This window comes from Palaemon carinicauda, chromosome 32, assembly GCF_036898095.1.
Source record: "Palaemon carinicauda isolate YSFRI2023 chromosome 32, ASM3689809v2, whole genome shotgun sequence".
NCBI lineage: Eukaryota > Metazoa > Arthropoda > Malacostraca > Decapoda > Palaemonidae > Palaemon > Palaemon carinicauda.
The window spans coordinates 26143879-26163674 of NC_090756.1; the positions used below are offsets into that span (position 1 = coordinate 26143879).

At 44.7% G+C, this 19796-nt stretch overlaps 1 protein-coding gene across 2 annotated transcripts in view; it reads right to left on the minus strand.

Moving 5' to 3' along the window:
• Positions 1-19796, minus strand: part of LOC137625747 (uncharacterized) — a 51158-nt gene that overhangs the window by 3098 nt on the left and 28264 nt on the right. For both annotated transcript variants that reach the window (XM_068356641.1, XM_068356640.1), the window contains 2 exons: positions 7474-7646; positions 6865-6991 (listed from right to left, as the gene is read on the minus strand). In XM_068356641.1, coding sequence (XP_068212742.1) covers positions 6865-6991; positions 7474-7646 — 300 coding nt within the window. The remainder of the gene's footprint in view (positions 1-6864; positions 6992-7473; positions 7647-19796) is intronic.

The following is a 19796-nucleotide window of genomic DNA, read 5'->3' on the forward strand; positions in this document are numbered from 1 at the left end:
GGCCAGCTTGCTGGTCCACCGACCCTCATGGGATTCATCAGTTCCTGATCATCCTACCAGCAGACCCACCAGCGCAACCTTGCGCTACAACTTAGTCCGTGGACTTCGGTCCTGGACTCTTCTATGGACCTTTCAAGGTTGCCATCAGTGGATGTTTGCCCTTCCAAAGGGCTCATCCCAGTCGTCCTGCCAGCTGACCTGCCGACTTACTGTCGCTACCTTACGCTACAGTTAGTCCTTGGACTTCGGTCCTGGACTCTTCTGAGGATCACCAGCTCCCTCCTGCCAGCTTTGTCATGCGCGCGTGCCAACAGACTTCCATGCACGCATGCCGATGGTCTTCCGCTCGTGCGCCAATAGTTTTGCGAGTGGGCGCCAGCAGTCTTCCGCGCCCGGGCACCAGCAGTCTTCCGCCGCCTGCGCGCTGACTGTCTTCCACACGCATGAGCCAGCAGTCTCCACGAAGTACTCTCAATGCCCCCACCCTTGCACAACCAGTCACGCTTCGGCGCATTCTAGGGAGACTGCACAAAACTACGCAGTGTCTTACTGCGTGCCAGCGCTCTTCTGCGCAGTTGCAGTCTCAGATCGAATAAGCCAGCTCTTGCCAAAGAGCCAGTGCTTGCCTGCTCTCCAGGCAGAAATTAAGCACCAGCATCATCCTGTGTGCCATCGCTCCAGTACTCTCCTGCACACTCGCGCAATAAGCAGAAAAAAGTAATAAAACTTTTGGACAGGTCACCATTGCCCCATTTCTCCCCGCAAACATAACATTGCCGCTGGAAAAAGAGGAAAGAGGCTTTACAGAAGGATTCAAGATCCCGAAGATTCCATCATACAAGGGGAATCGAAACGGGGTATCCTTGGTCCCTGTCTCTTCTGAAGTTTCTTTATTTTCTTGACAGACCACTGTCAGCAAACATAAAGCATCAATAGTTTGATCTCTAGATCAATGTTTGCTGATGGCTAGTTTACGGTTTACCGATTGCTAGGTCACCGATCACCAGATCGCCAATTGCTAGCTCAACGCTGATCTTTGACCTCTAGTCCCTCCAATGAATAACGATCTCCGATTGCCAGCGTTCCAATCACCGATTGCTAGTCAATAACCAGTCATCAGCTTGCTGATCACTAGATCACCGATGGGCAGATGAGCTTCGAGCATTGAACTCAGCTCGCTGATCTCTGACCAGCCCATCTTAAGCTTGCTGATCTCTGACCAACCAGGGGGGGGGACCATAATCAGCTTGCGGCTCTCTAGCTCACCATTGGCCGCCGATTCACCAATCATCGGCAATTCTCCAGCAGTTCGTGACTCGAACTTACTAGTCAACCTCTGCCCGTAGTTCCATAGATCAGAAGGTATACAACATACTTCTTGCTACTGACCGTTCGCCATCACACTAAAGTGATCGGCAAACATTCTAAAACCCTCTTCAACGGCTTGTCGACAGGGAACTACATGCGAGTAGTCTCCAACTGCACAGTAACAACTGTTAACCATTGATTAACATTCGCCAGATTGATTCTATTCTAAGAAATAGCATCAATCCCACCAGGGCGCATGGTAAGGCTAAGCATTGTCTTCCTTCTGTTAGTTAAAGGAATTATTTCTCAGGGAAGAATTCTTACACTGGGTATCGCGTCTGATCCTTTAGACACGAGTCAAGACTCCAGCGTCGACAATCTTCCATGCAAAAGGATCTGCAAGGAGCTGTCCTTTGGGTCAATGTCCACACCATGTTGGAGTTCGAACAAGGGCTAAGACCTCAGGTCTTTATTTGCACACTGGACCTGAAGGACACTTACTTCCAGGCCCAAACCATCCATCTAGGAAGGTTGGAAGATTCAGGCTAGACAAACAAGAAACACCAGTTCAGGGCACTGTGCTTCGGTCTTTCCACTACACCCATCCTGATCTCACAGGATCGGCTTCTGTCTCCTCCGTTTCGGGACGACTGACTGACCTTAGCAGACTCAGTGGCAACCTTGCATTAGCACCGGAACTTCTGAAGTCTTTTTACCAAGATCAAGTGATCGGGGTAAACCTGCGGAAGTCTTCCCTACTTCCCTCCCAGAAGACTGGTGTATCTGGGAATGATTCTAGACACCAATCTCCTAAAAACCTTTCTCCTAAACGAGAACAACTCCCACTCCAAAGTGACTCGAGTCTGACTGGAATCAGGCCCTCGATCCCCCAAACATTCTGACCCCCATGGGACCAGAAATTTGGACGAACCTCAAGGGATGGGTGTCAATCGAGAATCTACAGAGCGGCATAACCTTCTCATCCTTACCCACCCCTCGGACTTGATGTTGTGCTTAGAATACATCAAAAGAAGAGAGGAGGGACCATAGTGCTGCACCACACGACCTCAGCCCTCTGGACAGAGTCCGAAAGTACCTTCACTTAATCTCTTAAGAGATGAAGGCCAACTTTCCGGTCCTTCAGCAGCCTCATTGGTTCCTAACAGACCACTCAGTGATGTGATGGACAACAACACCACACACCACATAGAGACTCACATCGGCAAGCAAGAAGGAACTTGCTTGTAGCCTCTTCCCATCTAACAGTATAAACACTAAGATGGGCAAAAGTCTGTTCGGTACCACTATCAGCCCGCTTCATTCCAGACTAGAAGAACGTGCTCGCAGACAATCTGTGCACAGCATCTCAGATAAGGTATACCGAATGGTCTTTGGATCACCTTGTAGCCGACTAAGTCCCGACTTTACGGGGTCCTCCAACTAGGGATCTGTTTGCAACGCTCCTGAATCTCAGGTCCTAGACCCCAAGGCGCTCTGGCAACAACGGTGGGTACAACAATGACGTTTACGTCTCGTCCCAGTTTTATCTAGAGAAGGACACTCAAAAAGGCTAGAACATCGGTCAACCTCTCAAGGACTCTCCTAGCTCCGCTAGGGCATTATGCAGAACGGTCTCCAAACCTTTTGCAGCTCCCGATAGTCTCTCCAAGAGAACCCTCTCCTCATCACAGACAACCCACTTCGACACCTACCACAAGCTATAGCTTTGCTATGATTGTATGGCTGGAGACTACCCAGTACCTCTTTTGTGAAAAGGTTGTCTAGATATCTGAGGAATTCCTCAGCATCAGTCTACCAGGCAGTATAACGTCTTGTGTGGTTGGTGTCATGTGAAAGTGTTTCTCTCCACTCGATACCTCTATTCCAGCGATAGCGGAATCCTCATGTATATACAAGAGGAAAAGACCCCCTATTCAGTTTCGACAGGTAAAGATGATCACTCAACCTTGATCCTTCACCTTCAAACTGAAAGAAAGGGACATCCTCTCATCGATAGACCTTTCCTAATTCATACAGATTTACAACTTGCCTTTCTCCAGTCGGAATTGAGACCTTCCTCTCGGAACATGGCTCAAATTCTCTGATCTCTAAAGAGACCTCCTTATGTTCCACTTCACCAGGCAACAAATTTTCTCCTGATTTAAGAAATGTTCCTACACACTCGGACAGCAACCATACGAGTCAAGGAACTCCATGGTCTCTCTTTCGACATCCCCCATTATTGAGAAGGGCGAAAGACTATGTTCAGTTTCGTCCCTGAGTATAACGCCAGACACAGTTTCCACTCGGTAACGGACGATCCAGATCATCCGTTACTGTACCCAGGGTAAGGTATGAGACTTTAGGTAAAGAAAATGGCAACAGCCCACCTTGGTCCCTTCTCTTGTCATCAGCACTGGGAGGGACTAGAGGAGGGTCACCGAAACATCATGTCGACATGACGACTCACAGTGTCAGGGGCATAACTATGCCCCTGGTCCTTCTTAGCAGATTACTCTGTGACGCAGGTTTTACAAGAAAGGATGTAAATGCTCCAGGTGACTTTCACAACCTTTCTCCTGCAAGACGTGACCCACAGGAACTCGATACGATCTCTATCGGTCTGGTGGTGGCTGCACAACAGCTGGTTGTATACCTCAAGCTCATTATTGGACAAGTAGCAGAAGGTTGAGGACACTGTTAACCGGTTTTAGTCTGCGTGAATGATAAGATTTGACTGGCTCTTATTCTTTTCTTCATCCTACCCTCTCGTGGGGAAAGCAGCATCCTGGGTTCTCTGCATAAGCTGACCTTAAACCACAGCAGGTAAACCATGCTCCCTTGTGTACCTAGTACTGTATTAAGCTAATACTGTTGCATCCCCAAACCCGGGCGAGGTGGTATTGGGAAAGTCTTGGTTACATCAGGTTTTTCCTATATAGACTCGGAATAACTTTACCTAGACAGTCACACTTCTGCATGTCTCAACACAAAGCTTGCGTAGGCCGCGGACCTTGCGTAGCAAGGTTTTAGCGACGGCAGGGACTCCTTATTTTTTAGTTCTAATATACTCAGATAAGGAGCCCCTGGGCAAAGCCAAAAGCCAGATTGGCAGGGACGTTCACCCTTCCCATTAACCTAACGGGCGAGTCACCCCTAATAAATAGCTACGGTTTGTATAGTAGGAAAAATACAAAATTACCTACGAATTTGTCATTTTCAACAAGAAGCCCTTGGATGCGGTCAAAGCCTCCAAAGAAACCCAGGGGAAGAAACACTTCTTACGCTTGAGAAGGCGCTGAGCATTCGCCTAAAGCCCCTTTCAAAAGGCACAAACATGCTGGAAAAGAAAGAAAAGAAAATTAACCATTTCAAAATTCTATTCTCAATGACGCCTGAAATTTAAGCGAGTCGTCAGTGGGCCGGTGGTTGCCTCCCTACGTTTGAAAGTCATTACATCTCGTTATAATCGCATTAATCCTACTTTGCATTTATCTATCCTCTTAAGTAAAGGATAATGGTTTGTATTGATGAAAATGCGCTATAAAGATCAACTAAAGCGCACCCTGGCTCTAACTGACATCGATCCTTCCTCATGGGAAGAAACAGCCAAGGACAGGAAAACCTGGAGGAGTACCGTACACCATGGCACCGTGGACTTCGAGGAGAGGAGGAGACAAAATGAGGAGGCTAGGAGGAGAAGAAGGAGAGAGCGATTAGAACAGCCCCCGCCCACCACCTACCCTTCCCTTGTGAACACAGTCCGCGACTCTTCCACCACCCCATAGATAGGAGGCTGATGGCTAACGACAAAACCCAATACTCGGACACACAACTACAGCTTGTCTCCAGTTTCAGAACATTCCAGCAAGTTACGTTGTGAACCTTGCTCCCTCCCGGAATAAGAAGCATTTCGCTCAAGATAGCTGTCACAACGAAAGTCTAGAAATGCAGGTAGAATATCTGGCCTTTCTCCTCCTCTCTCTTCCCTTCTATTGGGATATAACAGTTGTCCAGTAATGTGCTGGATTGGAAAGGTTCAAGATCTATAGTCAATTTCTTTTAGCGATGCAGATTTGCACCAACTCGCAGCGGTGTCCTTTTAGCTCGGAAAAGTTTCCTGATCGCTGATTGGTTGGACGAGATAATTCTAACCAATCAGCGATCAGGAAAATTTTCCAAGCTAAAAAGGACCGCTCCGAGTCGGTGCAAATCTGCCTCGATAAAAGAAATGGACTATAGTCATTTTTCTTTACAGGTGTGTTTTGTATTGATCTCCCAGACGAAGCGGATTACGGATAGTGGATTTCTCATAAGTGGCCATACATTTTGGAGACACAACCCAACACCTGCAACATATTCATGCTCATACAGTTAGGAAATTGACCGAGTCATCGCTTCTGCTCTTTCATAGGAGTGAAGTATATTGATAGTTCCCTTGTTTGAACCAACCAGTTGGATTATGGGGATTTCTGCCCTCCTAGGATCAAGTCTCCTATTAAATGATGAAAATTTGTATTGGTGCAAGAACAAATTAAGGTTATGCAGTAAAATCTTATATACAAAATAAACATTAAATGAAATTAATTTAGACAGAATATGAATAATACTGAATAAAGGAAAGAAGAATAATAAGCAATAAGAAAGTGAGCAAGGAAAATAAGGAAGGAAATACTGTAAAAGTATAAAGAATAAGCTAGCACCCTATATAAAACCTAACAGGAGGTTGGAAATCACTTCTCCTAACCCTTGGAGAGTAATAAGAAGTGGTCGTGAAAAGAATCTTTGCACTAGAAGAAACCAATTTTGATATTTCTAATGCTTGTTTTTACCAATTGAATCTCCTAATAGTTTCTTTTTAGACATAACAGGACTTCAATGCGAAATAAATTATAACATATCTCGGAAGACTTTACAATTAAATTAAAAGTTCTGTAATGCAATTTTTAAGATAAGATTGTAATCTATTCTAATAAATATACTGAAAGCACAAAACAGAATGTGATTTTATAGCAAACTAAAAATATTAAAGTACTGTTTTCATGAAAATATTATACAAAAGAATACTGTTAGGAAATCTTAGCACATGCGGCTGGTAGCCTTATAAATCTGAACAGTGAGTTTCAGAATTGAAATGCTTAACCCTTTTACCCCCAAAGGACGTACTGGTACGTTTCACAAAAGCCATCCCTTTACCCCATGGACGTACCGGTACGTCCTCGCAAAAAAATGCTATAAAATTTTTTTTTTTTTCATATTGTTGATAATTTTTTGAAAAAATTCAGGCATTTTCCAAGAGAATGAGACCAACCTAACCTCTCTATGACAAAAATTAAGGCTGTTAGAGCAATTTAAAAAAAACTATACTGCAAAATGTGCTGGGAAAAAAATAACCCCCTGGCGTTTAAGGGTTGGAAATTTCCAAATACCCCGGGGGTAATAGGGTTAATTACTCTGTTAGTGAGTCGGGAGTTAGTGGAGAAATCTATTAGTAAGAAACCACGACAAGGAGCTGTGAACGTCTTTCAAGAAGCATTAATATTTTCTGTCACTTACTTGTCAAGTATTCCCATCCAGAGAAAGTTGAAGAGGCGCTGACATAAAGACCGAACCAGAGCAGTATCTCTCCGAAGTAATTTGGATGTCGCGACAATGACCACAGTCCTGTGTTGATAAATTTATCCTGAAAGAAAAGATAAAATAAGATAGTATAGTACAATATTAGGATGAAAAGAATAAATAATTTTATCCTTTCCTATCCTGCTGCTTCTCCCTTTTGTGCAAATCCTACACAGAGGTAACAAAATTCTCATTGAATTTTGGCTAGTTTTAATTTTTTTTTTTTTTTTTTTTTTTTTTTTTTTTTTTACTACAATAAAAAAAATTAACACTATCATTATTTACTTTAATGAATCTTCCCAAGGATTCATGTGCTATATGCCTTTAAGTCCAAGCTTTTCTGCAAGAAGAAAAATTAGACACTAAGTTTAACGTACAAACATATACAATAAAAACTTCCTTACGAAAAGAAACCCAAGTTTCCCAAGTATTTTACTGACAGTCAAAGCAAAATAAAAACTTCCCTCTCATAGATAATGATGATAGAACAAACTAAAATCTCTAGATATAGGCAGCTATTAGAACAATACCTAAAACTGTACTCGCCTTATTAGCTGGGTTATTTCTGAAGGACGACTTCTGGTAGTCTGCGACAACTTCAATCAGGTAACCTATTAACCAGATTCCCCACCCGATGTAGTCTCTCGTGCCCAAGGGACGTTGTCGGGTTGATAAAACGGCTAGTACACTTGGTAGAATGGTAACGAAGACCCATAACCCTAAAAAAAAGGAATTGTATCAGGTTAAAATGGTAAAATTATCTATGGTACATCCAGGAGATATGTACCTGTTAACCCTTTTACCCCCAAAGGACGTACTGGTACGTTTCACAAAACTCATCCCTTTAGCCCCATGGACGTACCGGTACGTTCTTGCAAAAAACTGCTATTTAAATTTTTTTTTGCATATTTTTTATAGCATTTTCCAAGAGAATGAGGCCAACCTGACCTCTCTGTGACGAAAATTAACGCTGTTAGAGCAATTTGAAAAAAAAATATACTGCAAAATGTGCTTGAAAAAAAATAACCCATGGGGGTTAAGGATTGGAAATTTCCAAATAGCCTGGGGGTAAAAGGGTTAAGAGGAAAAAAGTAACTAAGGTTAAATGTAAAATGATTTAAGGTACATTCAGGAGAAGAATAGCTGTAAAACAAAAAAGTAAAAGTATCAGGTTAAAGGTAAAATGATCTATGGTACATTCAGAAGAAATATTATTGGAAAAGCATAGTTCTGCTCTACAAAATTAAACAATATATGATTCGTATGAAAGTCTAGGCCTGAAGTAAATAAAGCATTTCCTTATAAAAATAAAGTTCCTGTCAAATTTCACAGAAGTTTAATCAAATTGAATATTCTTAATAAACAATTGTATATCTGCTGATATTTCTCTTTATATACATTTCAAAGCAAAGGCTCACACAGAACAGGTAAAACTTCTTAAGAATGTACCTAACATGATTCCATACTTCTGCTATGGTGCGGAGGAACAGCTACTGTATATATGAATTTTGTTATATAAATTCTCTTCTGACAAATCTTAAGATGTTTCTACTAATCTGTCTTGTTTTGGTCACAGCTTTTTATACTTGGCATTGGTGGGTAATTTAGGTACTGTAAAAGAAAGATTAACAAGACATATTAGGATGATTATAGTCTGAAATGATATTTTCATAAAATAAATTTTTGAACATACCCACTGGTTATGTAAGAATGGCTAAAGTCCCTGACGCCCCGGCAGAACTATTTAAAACTCGCGGCTATCGCAGATATGCCAGGTGTACACTAGCGCCGTGGTGGACTACAGGTAGAACTAATCCAACCAATTCAGATTTTCCTTGCCCCTTGGTCTCTAGAGGGGAGGAGGGTGGGTTTTAAACTTATATAACCAGCAGGTAATTAATGTTCAAAAATTTATTTTATTATGAAAATATAATTTTTAAACATAAAACTTACCGGCTGGTTATATAAGAATGGCTGATTGACACCCTTGGTGGCGGGTCAGAGACAGCAATTTGATTGGAAATTCACTTAAGAGTTACACCTAAGTAACCTAAGAGGTTCGTACCTGATAAGGAAGCAGACAGCAATGGTTCTCTGCCTCATTCTGTCTGCTATCCTTAGAAGATCCAGCAGTCCACCCAGGGGGCTGATGATCTCTAGGAGCTGTCAAACGGTGCCATAACCTATAACATGACAGGACCTCCACTAATACCCTTGTTCCGGGCACTCTCAAGGAACAACATGACCACCTGACCAAATCAGCAGATTGCGGAAGACTGTCGACCAATCTCCACACACAACCATAAAACAACAAAGTTTCAAGAGAAAGAAAAGGGTTCCTAGGGGAACGTAGTGGTAGATCCTTCACTTACTACTGCATTCGCAGCAACGAATGGACCCAAAATGTAGCTGTCCTCATAAAGAGTCTGGACATGTTTTAAGTAATGGGATGCAAAAACAGACTTACTTCTCCAAAAAGTCGCATCCATAATGCTTTGCAGAGAACGATTTTGTTTAAAAGCTACCGAAGTAGCCACTGCTCTTACTTCGTGTGCCTTCACCTTGAGCAGTCTAAGATCTGCCTCATCACACTATGAATGAGCTTCTATAATTAAAAGCCTTATAAAAATGGATAGAGCATTCTTCGACATAGGCTGCGAGGGCTTCTTGACTGCACACCAGAGCACCTCCGAGCTGCCTCTCAAGCTCTTCGTTCTGTCCAAATATAACCTTAGAGCTCTAACAGGACAGAGTACTTTTTCAATCTCATCGCCCAATATGTCATAGAGATTAGTAATTTCAAAAGACTTGGGTCATGGACGAGAAGGAAGTTCATTCTTGGCCAGAAAACCCTGCTGCAAGGAACATATCGCTTTCCCGTTTCTGAATCCAATGTTCTTGCTAAAAGCATGGAGCTCACCGACTCTTTTAGCCGTCGCCAAGCTCACTAAGAAAAGGGTCTTCAAAGTCATATCTTTAAAAGTGGCCGAGTGCAGAGGCTCAAACCTGTCACTCATAAGGAATCTAAGTACCACATCCAAATTCCAAGCAGGTGAAACTTGATGACATCTCTTAGATGTTTCAAAAGACCTAAGAAGGTCTTGTAAATCTTTATTGTTGGAGAGATCCAAATTTCTATGTCTGAAAACAGTTGCCAGCATACTTCTGTATCCTTTAATCGTCGAGGCAGAGAAGTTACGCTTATTACTAAGATCTAAAAAGAAATCGGCAATCTGTAATTTAGAGGTATTGAACGAAGAAACTGAGTTAGCCCTACACCATTGTCTGAATACTTCCCATTTGGACTGATACACCCTGATGGTAGAGGCTCTCCTTGTTCTTGCAATAGCCTTGGCTGCCTCCTTCGAAAATCCTCTAGATCTTGCGAGTTTTTCGATAGTCTGAAGCCAGTCAGACGTAGAGCTCAGAGGTTTTGGTGATTTCTTGCCAAATGGGGCTGTCTGAGAAGATCTGCTCTTGACGGAAAGGCTTCTCGGCACGTCCACTATCCACTCCAGTACCTCCGTGAACCAGACTCTTGACGGCCAGAAAGGAGCAATTAGGGTCATCCTGGTCCCCTTGTGAAATACGAACTTTTGCACCACTTTGTAAAGGATCTTGAAGGGTGGAAATGCGTACACATCCATGTGTGTCCAATCTAACAGGAACGCGTCTATGTGAGCTGCCTCGAGATCCGGAACTGGAGAGGAGTACGTTCCCAGACTCTATGTCTTGGAGGTCGCAAACAGATCTATGAGGGGACGACCCCATAACCGCCACAGCTTCTTGCAAACGTCCAGATGTAGCGTCCACTCGGTGGAAAGAACTTGGTTCTCCCTTTTGAGCCTGTCCGCACTCACATTCTTGACTCCTTGAATGAACCGTGTCAATAAAAGAATCCTCCTTTCCTTCGCCCAAAGGAGAAGAGATCTCGCTGACTCGTACAGTGACTTCGAGTGGGTCCCCCCCTGCTTTGCTATATACGCTAGGGCCGTGGTGCTGTCCGCATTGACTTGAACCACATTATCTAGGACCAGATCCTCGAATCCTCTGAGGGCTAAGGGCACTGCTAAGAGCTCCTGATTGATATGAAGAGCCTCCTGTTCCTTTGTCCAACGACCTGAGATTTCTCTTTTTCCCAATGTTGCTCCCCACCTCGAATTTGAGGCGTCTAAAAACAACACGAGGTCTGGGTTCCTCTGCTCCAACGAGAGGCCCTCGTTGAGTCTGTGAGCGTTGTTCCACCATCGAAGGTGTGCTCTGATCGTACTCGTAATGGGAATACTCTCCTTGTCGAGACTGTCTCCCCTCTTCCAATGAGCATTGAGGTGAAATTGAAGGGGACGTAGGTGCAGTCTCCCCAGGGATACAAACTTCTCTAGAGATGAGAGGGTTCCCAGAAGACTCATCCATTCTCTTACTGAAGTGACTTTCTTCATAAAGGCCTCCAGCCTTAGAAGTGCTGACTGAACTCCTGCAGGCGACGGAAAAGCCCGAAAATCCTGACTCTGAATCTCCATCCCCAAATAAAGGATCTTCTGGGATGGAGTCAGCTGTGACTTCTTTGTGCTCACTAGAAGTCCCAATTATTTTGTCAAATCTAAAGTCAACTGAAGTTCCTTCAAACAGCGATCGGCTGAGGGAGCTCTTATAAGCCAATCGTCCAAGTACAGGGAGGCTCTGATGCCTCTCGAGTACAGCATGCTCGCCACATTCATCATTAGTTTCGTAAAAATCAGAGGAGCTGTGCAGAGGCCGAAAAAAAGGGCTCGAAACTGGAAGACTTCCTTCCCGTATACGAACCTCGGGTAACGCCTGCAGCTTGGATGTATCGGAACATGGAAATAGCGTCCTGGAGGTCCAATGATACCATCCAGTCGCCTTTCATCGCAGCTGCCAGAACGGTCTTCTGAGTCTCCATGGTGAATTTTGAGTTCTGGATGTAGCAGTTGAGGGCCCTTACTTCCAGAACCGGTCTCCATTCTCCTGAACTCTTGGGGACTAGGAACAAGCGGTTGTAAAACCCCGGAGACTCCAAGTCCCGCACCCTCTCTATCGATCTCTTTTCCAGCAAAAGTGACACCTGAAGCTGCATGGCTTACCTCTTTAGTTCTCTCTTGTACTTGGGCGAAAGATCCACAGGATCTGCGGCTAAAGGAGGTTTTGATAAGAACGGAATCTTGTATCCTTCCTTTAGAAGACGTACGGACCAAGGGTCCGCTCCCTTCTTCTCCCAGGCCTGCCAGAAGTAGTTTAGCCTGGCTCCCACTGCTGCTTGAAGGGGAGAGCAGTCAGACCCTGCCTCGACTGGGCTTGGCTCCTCTTTTCTTGGACTTCTATGCCTCCGATTTGAAATTACTTCTCCCTGCAGGCTTGCCTTGAAAGGGCTAAGCAGAATGAGAATATGATGTCCCCTCCTTTGTTCTACGAGAAGAGAAGGACGTAGGCAAAACCTTACTGACTGTTTTGGCAACCAAATCATGAGTAGCCTTCTGAGTCAAATTTGCGGCCACTTCCTTCACTAAGTCCTGCGGAAAAATAGCCGAAGACATGGGCGCAAAAAGCAACTCCGATCTCTGACATGGAGTGACCCCCGCAGAGAGGAAGGAACACAAAGTTGCTCTCTTCTTCACAATTCCCGCAGTAAACAGAGCAGCCAGCTCGTTAGAGCCATCTCTAATTGCCATGTCCATACAGGACACAAGCTGGACAAGATTACTCGTATCTGTGTCCTTCATTTCGGTTACTTTTCTGCTTAAGGCTCCCAGTGACCAGTCAAGCAAATTAAACACCTCAAAAGCCCTGAACAATCCTTTCAAGAGATGGTCAAACTCCGACACTGACCACCACACTTTAGTCTTCCTCATGGTCAGGCGACGGGAAGAGTCCACCAGGTTTGAGAAGTCTCCCTGCGCAGACGCCGGAACTCCCAAACCCAAGACTTCCCAAGTCTCATACTAAATGCTCGACTTAGAAGCTAATTTGGCTGGTGGAAACGCGAAGCATGTTTTGCCCAGAGCTTTCTTTGAATCCAACCATGCCCCCATTAATTTCAATACTCTCTTAGAAGAGCGGGAAAGAACCATTTTTGTTGCATATGCAGATGATGCTACTCTCTTTGCATCAATTCCATCCCCTGAATGTAGATCTAGGGTTGGTGAATCCCTTAATAGAGATTTAGCTAGAATTAGTGCATGGTGCAAATTATGGGGTATGAAGTTGAATCCTAACAAAACTCAAAGTATGATTGTAAGTAGGGCAAGGACGGTGGCTCCTCAACATCCGGATCTCAGTATTGATAATGTTTTTTTAAATATGTATGACTCTTTCAAAATTTTAGGTGTGATTCTCGACAGTAAATTTACTTTTGAGAAACATATAAGGTCTGCGTCTTCTTCAATTGCACAAAAAATAGGCTTATTGAGAAAGTCTTTCAAGATTTTTGGTGATCAATCTATTCTGAAGAAGTGTTTTAATTCTTTCATTCTACCTTGTTTTGAGTAATGTTCTCCTGTCTGGTGTTCAGCTGCTGATTCTCATCTTAATTTGTTGGACAGAAACTTACGGTCTGTTAAATTTCTTATTCCTGATCTAGATATTAATCTCTGGCACCGTCGTTCAATTAGTTCATTATGCATGTTGCATAAGATTTTTCATAACTCTGACCATCCTTTACATTCAGATCTCCCTGGACAATTCTATCCTGTTCGTAATACTAGGCAGGCAGTTAATTCTAATAGCCAGGCCTTCTCCATCATAAGACTCAATACTACGCAGTACTCTAGAAGTTTTATTCCAGCTGTGACCAAGTTGTGGAGATCTTCCTAATCGGGTGGTTGAATCAGTAGAACTTCAAAAGTTCAAAGTTGGAGCAAATGCTTTTTTGTTGACCAGGCTGACATGAGGTTTTTTATAGTTTTTCATGACATTTTTGTTTTTGATGTTGTTAATAGTTTATATATGACATGTCTGTTTTGACGTTGTTACTTATTTTAGAATGATTTTTTGTTAATTTGTTCTCTTCATTTATTCATTTCCTTATTTCATTTCCTCACTGGGCTATTTTTCCCTGTTGGAGCCCCTGGGCTTATAGCATCTTGCTTTTCCAACTAGGGTTGTAGCTTGGATAGTAATAATAATAATAATATAAAAGGATGTCTTTGCTGCTTTACCGAAGGTAAATTCAGAAGGAGGAGATCGCGGAGCAACAGGCGTAAAATTGTCTGGAAATAATTCCGTGAAGACTAGCATTAGCTTCTTGAGGTCCACCGAATGTTGAGGTGGTTTCTCCTCTTCTCCCTCCGAGATATCATACAATTGTTCCTCCTGAGATAGAACCTCATCCGGATCTTCCTCCAACAAATCAGTGATTGGAGCTGTGTTTTGATCATAACATTGACCTTCCTGTGCAGGCGCATCAGTGGCGACATGGGCGCGCTTGCGTTGTTCCATATTCACATCCAATTGACAGCAACTCGCCTTGCGTTTGCTGACACGACTGGTTTTACTATAGGGAGAATCTAGCTGGCGTTGATGCTCCGCCGCATCCTGGCGCGCTGCGCTCACGCGATGCTCGCGCTGACGCTCCACCATCCCATGACTCGATTGCCGTGAGTCGTCACGCTGACGCTGGGCGCCGGCCTTGCCGCTGATGCTCCGCGGCTTCATCGATTAACTGCTGAGCTTCGTCACGCTGCCGCTTAGGTTCTGCTTGTTACTGCCACCGACGCTCTGCCTCGCGCCTGCTCCCATCCTGCCGCTTCGTGGCCCGCTCCGCTATTTGGCAAGCGTCGTCACGCTTGGACTGACGATCAGCTGTATGCGCTTTTGCTATATGTTGTGAAACAGGGCTCTGCCGAGACAAATCTACTTCAACCTGCCACTGAGCAGTGAAACTGGGAGACCGCCTGTGCAATATCACGTCAGCCTCAGAGACAATAGGCGGCCTGTGCGACAAGGGTCTACCACGGAAGACTGACGCCCAGCCGCACTGCCAACAGCCGGTCGATAAGACTGCATCATCGACGAGAGCTGCTGTTTCATGTCCAACAACATAGACCACTTTGGATCACCTTGAGGCGATAATCGCGCAGCCTTTTCTACCGCGAATTTGCCCTCTTCATCGCTATCCAACCGTTTACCACTTTCAGGAGAAGAGCCCTAATCCGAAGGGAGAGGCAGAGCATGAATCGTCACGCCCGATCCAGGTATTAACTCCGCATCTGAATGAATCACTTTATCTATATAGGAACCCACGTTCGAGCGCTTGGCAGGCGAACACTCGTCAAGGGACCGAAAACGCTCAGGTGTATCCCAATGACTACAACCTGGCTGTTGCGGAGAGGGAACGTGCCGCTCTTCCACTGACTGAACTTTCCTCTTAATCGGTCTAGAGGTTTGACGCCACCTCTCGTCACGTGACCCTTCATCTGAAGAAGGGGACAAAGCACTAACCTCACCTTTTCTATGGTGAGGGTGAGCGACCTGAGCTACGGCAGCAGGATCACTCGAGGGAATGTCTGCGCGATTGATGAAGCCTCTCGTTCCCTTTCGCCGTTCGACATATCTTCTCCCCTGGGTCCGGGAGCTTGACAGAGGTCTTAGGCTAGGCGAACGACAGGATCGCGCAGGCGCGCCCTCCACAACAATGAACACATTTGTTGAACTTTTGACACTCGATTGATCACTAGTACGACCACCTTCAAGTAAATTAATTTCTGACATAATTTGCTTTTTAACCGCTGCTAAAGATTCAACTCTCACACCGAGAGCTTGAATCGCGGACAACATCTCCCTCATCGTAGGTTCATTCGGCTCTTGATCTACCACTGCGGGGGAAGGAATAGGATTAATGATATCAGACAGGTAAATCCACAGAACGGACAGAACTACGTCTAATCCTATCTCTCTCTAATTTCTGAGTATAACGCTCATAAGCTACCCACTGACTTTCAGTTAATGAAGAACATTCTTCACACCGATCCCCAAAAGAACACGATTTTCCCCTACATTTAACACATTGTATGCGGATCAATAGAACCCTTAGGAAGGCGAGTGTGACAACCCTTACTACACTTCCTATATACAGGGGAGGGGTTGGCCATATCGAAAAGTGACGAGAGAGAATTAAACAATAACAAAGGTCAAAACAACTAAATAACCACAAAATAATGAAGATTTTAAGAAAAATGAAAAGGAAGTTACAAAAGCGGAAGCCAAAAAACAAAAATGATATTTTAATTATAAAATAAATTTTTGAATATACTTACCCGGTGAATATATAATAGCTGCAACTCTGCGGCTCGACAGACAACATACTCAAAAAACTCGCGAGCGATCGCTATGCAGGTTGCGGGTGTGCCCACCAGCGCCAACTGTCGGCCAGATACCACTCTTGTATGTAAACAAAACCTTCAATTCTTCTCGTCCCGCTGCGTCTCTATTGGGGAGGAAGGGAGGGTCATTTAATTTATATATTCACCGGGTAAGTATATTCAAAAATTTATTTTATAATTAAAATATCATTTTTAAATATTTAACTTAGCCGGTGAATATATAATAGCTGATTCACACGCAAGGAGGTGGGTAGAGACCAGAGTTAATTATGTTTACAGCGTATAAGCTAAGAGTTTTTTCATTTTGACAGTTATCAATATAACAAAACCAAAATAAATAGGTACCTGGTAAGGAAGTTGACTTAGACGATTACTCTGCCTTGTAAGTCTGTCTTCCTCACGGAGCCCAGCGATCCTCTTAGGATGCTGACAGACTCCCAGGAGCTGAAGTATCAAGGGCTGCAACCCATACAACAGGACCTCATCAAACCCCTAATCTGGGCGCTCTCAAGAAATGACTTTGACCACCCGCCAAATCAACCAGGATGCGAAAGGCTTCTTAGCCTTCCGAACAACCCATAAAAACAATATTAAAAACATTTCAAGAGACAGATTAAAAGGATATGGAATTAGGGAAGTGTAGTGGTTGAACCCTCACCCACTACTGCACTCGCTGCTACGAATGGACCCAGTGTGTAGCAGTCCTCGTAAAGAGTCTGGACATCTTTCAAGTAAAATGACGCGAACACTGACTTGCTTCTCCTAAAGGTCGCGTCCATGATACTTTGCAGAGATCTATTTTGCTTGAAGGCCACGGAAGTTGCTATAGCTCTAATCTCGTGCGTCTTAACCTTAAGCAAAGATCGGTCTTCCTCACTCAAGTGTGAATGAGCTTCTCGTATTAACAATCTGATAAAATATGACAAAGCATTCTTTGACATAGGTAAGGATGGTTTCTTAACCGAACACCATAACGCTTCAGATTTACCTCGTAAAGGCTTAGTACGAGCTAAATAGAACTTAAGAGCTCTAACGGGGCATAATACTCTCTCTAATTCGTTGCCTACGATCTCTGATAAGCTAGGAATATCAAAAGATTTAGGCCAAGGACGAGAAGGTAGTTCATTCTTGGCTAGGAAACCAAGTTGAAGAGAACAAGTGGCTTTTTCTGTCGAAAAACCGATGTTCTTGCTGAAGGCATGAAGCTCACTGACTCTTTTAGCCGAGGCCAAGCACACCAGGAAAAGAGTCTTAAGAGTGAGATCCTTCAGGGAGGCTGAATGTAAAGGCTCAAACCTGTCTGACATGAGGAATCTTAGGACCACGTCTAAATTCCATCCAGGTGTAGCCAAACGACGTTCCTTAGAGGTCTCAAAAGACTTAAGGAGATCTTGTAGATCTTTATTGTTGGAAAGATCTAAGCCTCTATGCCGGAAGACCGAAGCCAACATGCTCCTGTAGCCCTTGATCGTGGGAGCTGAAAGGGAGCGAACTCTTCTCAGGTATAAGAGAAAATCAGCGATTTGGGCTACAGAGGTACTGGACGAGGATACAGATACTGACTTGCACCAGTCTCGGAAGATTTCCCACTTCGATTGGTAAACTCTAATGGTAGAAGCTCTCCTCGCTCTTGCAATCGCACTGGCTGCCTCCTTCGAAAAGCCTCTAGCTCTCGAGAGTCTTTCGATAGTCTGAAGGCAGTCAGACGAAGAGCGTGGAGGCTTTGGTGTACCTTCTTTACGTGTGGCTGACGTAAAAGGTCTACTCTTAGAGGAAGACTTCTTGGAAAGTCTACCAGCCATCGAAGTACCTCGGTGAACCATTCTCTCGCGGGCCAGAGGGGAGCAACTAACGTCAACCTTGTCCCTTCGTGAGAGGCGAATTTCTGCAGTACAGTACCTTGTTGACAATCTTGAATGGAGGGAATGCGTATAGGTCTAGGTGAGACCAATCTAGGAGAAAGGCATCTATATGTATTGCTGCTGGGTCTGGGACTGGAGAGCAATAGATTGGAAGCCTCTTGGTCATCGAGGTTGCAAAGAGGTCTATGGTGGGTTGACCCCAAGTCGCCCAAAGCCTCTTGCACACATCCTTGTGGAGGGTCCATTCGGTTTGAATTACCTGACCTTTCCGACTGAGACAATCTGCTAGAACGTTCAAGTCGCCCTGGATAAACCTCGTTACCAGGGAGATGCCTCGATCTCTTGACCAGATGAGCAGGTCCCTTGCGATCTCGTACAGTGTCAGGGAGTGGGTACCTCCTTGTTTGGAAATGTACGCCAAGGCTGTGGTGTTGTCCGAGTTGACCTCCACCACTTTGTCTCGAAGGAGACTCTCGAAGCTTATCAAGGCCAGGTGAACTGCCAAAAGCTCCTTGCCGTTGATATGCATGCTCCTCTGACTTGAGGTCCACAGACCTGAACATTCCCGACCGTCCAGTGTCGCACCCCAACCCAAATCCGATGCGTCTGAGAAGAGAACGTGGTTTGGTTTCTGAACTGCTAGGGGAAGTCCCTCTCGTAGACTGATATTGTCTTTCCACCAATTCAGGCAAGTCTTTACTGTTTCGGAAATCGGGATCGAGACCGCCTCTAGCGTCTTGTCCTTTTTCCAGTGAAAAGCCAGATGGAATTGTAGAGGTCGGAGGTGTAGCCTTCCTAGCGAGACAAACTGCTCCAGGGATGATAGAGTTCCTACTAGACTCATCCAATTCCTGACTGAGCAACGTTCTCTCTTCAACATCCTTTGGATTACGAGCAGGGCTTGATCTATTCTGGGGGCCGACGGAAAAGCCCGAAAAACTGGACTGCGAATCTCCATCCCTAAATACAGAATAGTTTGGGATGGGATCAGCTGGGACTTTTCCAAGTTGACCAGAAGTCCCAATTCCTTGGTCAGATCTAAAGTCCAATTGAGATCCTTCAGACAGCGATGACTGGACGAGGCTCTGAGAAGCCAGTCGTCCAAATAAAGGGAGGCTCGGATACCCGATAAATGGAGGAATTTTGCCACATTCCTCATAAGCCTCGTAAACACGAGAGGAGCAGGACTTAGGCCAAAGCACAGGGCCCGAAACTGGTACACCACATTGTCGAACACAAATCTCAGAAAAGGTTGGGAATCTGAGTGAATGGGGATGTGGAAGTAAGCGTCTCTTAGGTCGAGAGAGACCATCCAGTCTCCCTTTCTGACCGCTGCTAAGACTGACTTCGTGGTCTCCATGGTGAACTTTGTCTTTGTGACAAAGACATTCAGAGCACTGACGTCTAGCACCGGTCTCCAACCTCCTGTCTTCTTCGGTACTAGGAAGAGACGGTTGTAAAACCCCGGTGATTGAAGGTCCGAGACTTTGACCACCGCTCCCTTCTCTAGCAAAAGAGACACTTCTAGTTTCAGGGCTTGTCTCTTTGCTTCCTCTCGGTACCTGGGAGAGAGATCGATGGGGGACGTCGCTAGAGGAGGTTTGCGTACAAATGGGATTTTGTACCCCTCTCTGAGCAACCTCACAGACTGTTGATCTGCGCCTCTCTTCTC